Source organism: Protomyctophum parallelum (genome assembly GCF_964188405.1).
Source record: "Protomyctophum parallelum genome assembly, chromosome: 13".
Taxonomy (NCBI): Eukaryota; Metazoa; Chordata; class Actinopteri; order Myctophiformes; family Myctophidae; genus Protomyctophum; species Protomyctophum parallelum.
In genome coordinates, this window is record NC_139708.1 from 49,605,349 (window position 1) to 49,607,884 (window position 2,536).

The 2,536-nt window shown below is 41.5% G+C and overlaps 1 protein-coding gene across 1 annotated transcript; it reads right to left on the bottom strand.

Annotated features, from left to right (window-relative positions):
• Nucleotides 1-665: 665 nt before the first annotated feature.
• On the bottom strand, nucleotides 666-1,907 carry LOC310868742 (E3 ubiquitin-protein ligase TRIM35-like; the record flags this gene model as incomplete). Its single annotated transcript, XM_083779202.1, has 1 exon — nucleotides 666-1,907. The coding sequence occupies one exon, from the start codon at nucleotides 1,905-1,907 to the stop codon at nucleotides 666-668; it is 1,242 nt and encodes a 413-aa protein (XP_083635328.1).
• Nucleotides 1,908-2,536: the final 629 nt, after the last annotated feature.

Sequence of the window (2,536 nt, forward strand, 5' to 3'; positions counted from 1 at the left end):
ATCTACTAAGAGTATATAACAAACAACTAAGACGTGTTTACATAAGGGTCCTCCATTTTCAATTAATCAGAACAAGACAAATAAACACTTATTTGTTTAACTTAAAATTTTATTGATTTTCAAGACAGAAAAAAAACTTTCAGTACACATAACACCACAAACGTACAAAAAAAAGAAAAAACTGAAGAAAAAAGGCCTCGACATTGCGTTTCAAATGTGTTACATACTCAAATAAACACTAAAGCATAACATAATACTAACACCAAAAGGGGTTCCCGTCCAAAATGGGTTAAAACCTGGAAAGCATCTGTGTCACTTCAGATTTTAGCGTTGGCAATTCAAAAATCACACCCGTGTGAAGTGAGGGGCGCTCTTATCATCGCACATCATCATCTCATACTGGCCAATCAGAATGCCTGTTGGTGCTGTGTTTGGTTGGCTGATTTGCTCGTTTACATAATCATGACTTATAAGTTTTCCCTTCAATGTCAATTATTACACCAAAATATCTTGAAAGTGTGAGAAGTACTGATTTAGAAGGCTCAGGTCGTAATGGGTTAAAGTATACCTCTAACCACCAATATTATAACTATTGCCACTGTCAGCATCAATATTTTTGATCAACACGCCATCTATCATTTATGATCATCATCATCATCATCCAGTTAGACAGATCTAGGTAAGATCTTCAGAGGACCACCAGGACCAGGGCGAATGACTGGAAAGAGTGTGTCAGTGAACCTGTGTGTGAAGGTGTGTATGTGTGTGTTAGTATCAGGATCACAGAATGACAGCTTTCCTTCATTCCAGTCCAGTTGGACTCTGATCCTCTGAGGTTTCTGCTTCAATGAGAGATCAGTGTCTGACCCTGAGGAGGCTGCTCCGTATTTACCTTCATGTAAGTATATTATCCAGTGTGGACCCCCTGTGGTTCCCTTCCTCTGAAAGGACTCTGCAAACACACCTACTACCCAGTCTGTCTCGTCTCCAACCTCAACATCCCAGCTGTGACTCCCTGAGTTAAAGCCCTCAGAACCAAGGACAAAGCTGAGGTGCAGGTCAAATCTCTCTGGATTGTCAGGGAGATTCAGTATCTCTCCACATGTCACGCTGGTCAGATCATCAGACAGGGTGTATCCTGGATGGGCAGTGTTGGGGTCCAGAATGACCGGAGTGTAGGAGACAATGTCCTTCATCTTGTCCCAGACTCTGAAGGCCAGGTTGCCCAGGTGTTTGGCCACGTCTATCAGAGCTCCCGAGACCGGCTGTGGGTCCTGCAGTGTGAGCTGGACTCTCTCCATCGTGGTCTTGAAGTTCTGCAGGAATGAGATGTGTTCAGCTCTCAGCTCCTCCTCGATGGCTCTGATTGTGTCTGAAATGGTTGATATGTCTCTGTTCAGACCCTCCATCTTCTCCTTCATCATCTGACTCTTCTGCTGCTCTTCCTCCCTCAGTGCAGTGATCCTGGCCTCCTCTTCATCATGTAGAAACTGATGAAGCTTCTTAAACTGTTCCTTCATCTGCGTCTCTGTGTGCCGAGACTGGAACGTAATGTGTTCTGCTGTTTGATCGTAGTTTGTTTTAGTTTTATTAAAGACCTCCAGTTTGTCCTGTAAATGCTTCAGTGATTTCTGGACCTCCTCCTTGTGATCCAGAGCAGCTTGTCTATCCTGTATGAAGGCCTCGCACAGGTTCCTCAGAGCCAGGTTACGAGGTGGACGATCCGTCAAAGATATTTCCTTACAAATGGGACACTCCTTTATTGTCTTCTCTCGCCACCAGTGCTGCAGACAGGCTTTACAGAAGCTGTGGCTACACAACAGCACAACGGGATCTTTAAAGATGTCACAGCACACAGGACAGGAATAGAGAACTTCCGAGAGAGACGACTTTGAGTTGGAAGCCATTTTAAAAGTCAACACCGGAACTCTGCCAATCAGTTGTGTCAGGTTGACAACCTTTGAAAACAAGACAATAAATGTAGGCTAAACAACTTATTTTTAAACTACCTAAATTAAAATGTAAACACCAAGTTAAAAAGGTGAACACCTTCAATATTTCAAATTAAGTAACACTTTTGGAATGAAGAGAGAAAAATAGCTGATGTTCAAGATGTAGATCAGCTCTTTTTCAACTAGTGTTTTAAACCTTTAACCTAGTAAATCAATAATTGTCCACATTTAGAAGTCTTAAATTCTTAAGTGTAAATCATTTTAACTTTCTATTGTATCTTTTGTAGTATACTTTTAGACTGTCAAACACAAATGAAGCAATTCTGCCATGTGAATTCCTTTCCAATCCAAACTAGTACAAAAGTTAATTAGCTTACATATTACATTAGCTTTTAACACATTAGGCAGTATTGCAAATATTAGCAGTATTGCAAACATAAATAAAACAATCACAAACCTCCTTGGACTAGGATAGGAACCCAGTAGACTGGTATTTTGTTTGTGAGAATGCTCACTCCAGCCTTTTCAGGTGTTTCAGCTCAGGCAAACGAGCAGCCCCCTTGCTGGTGTACTCTGGGAGATGT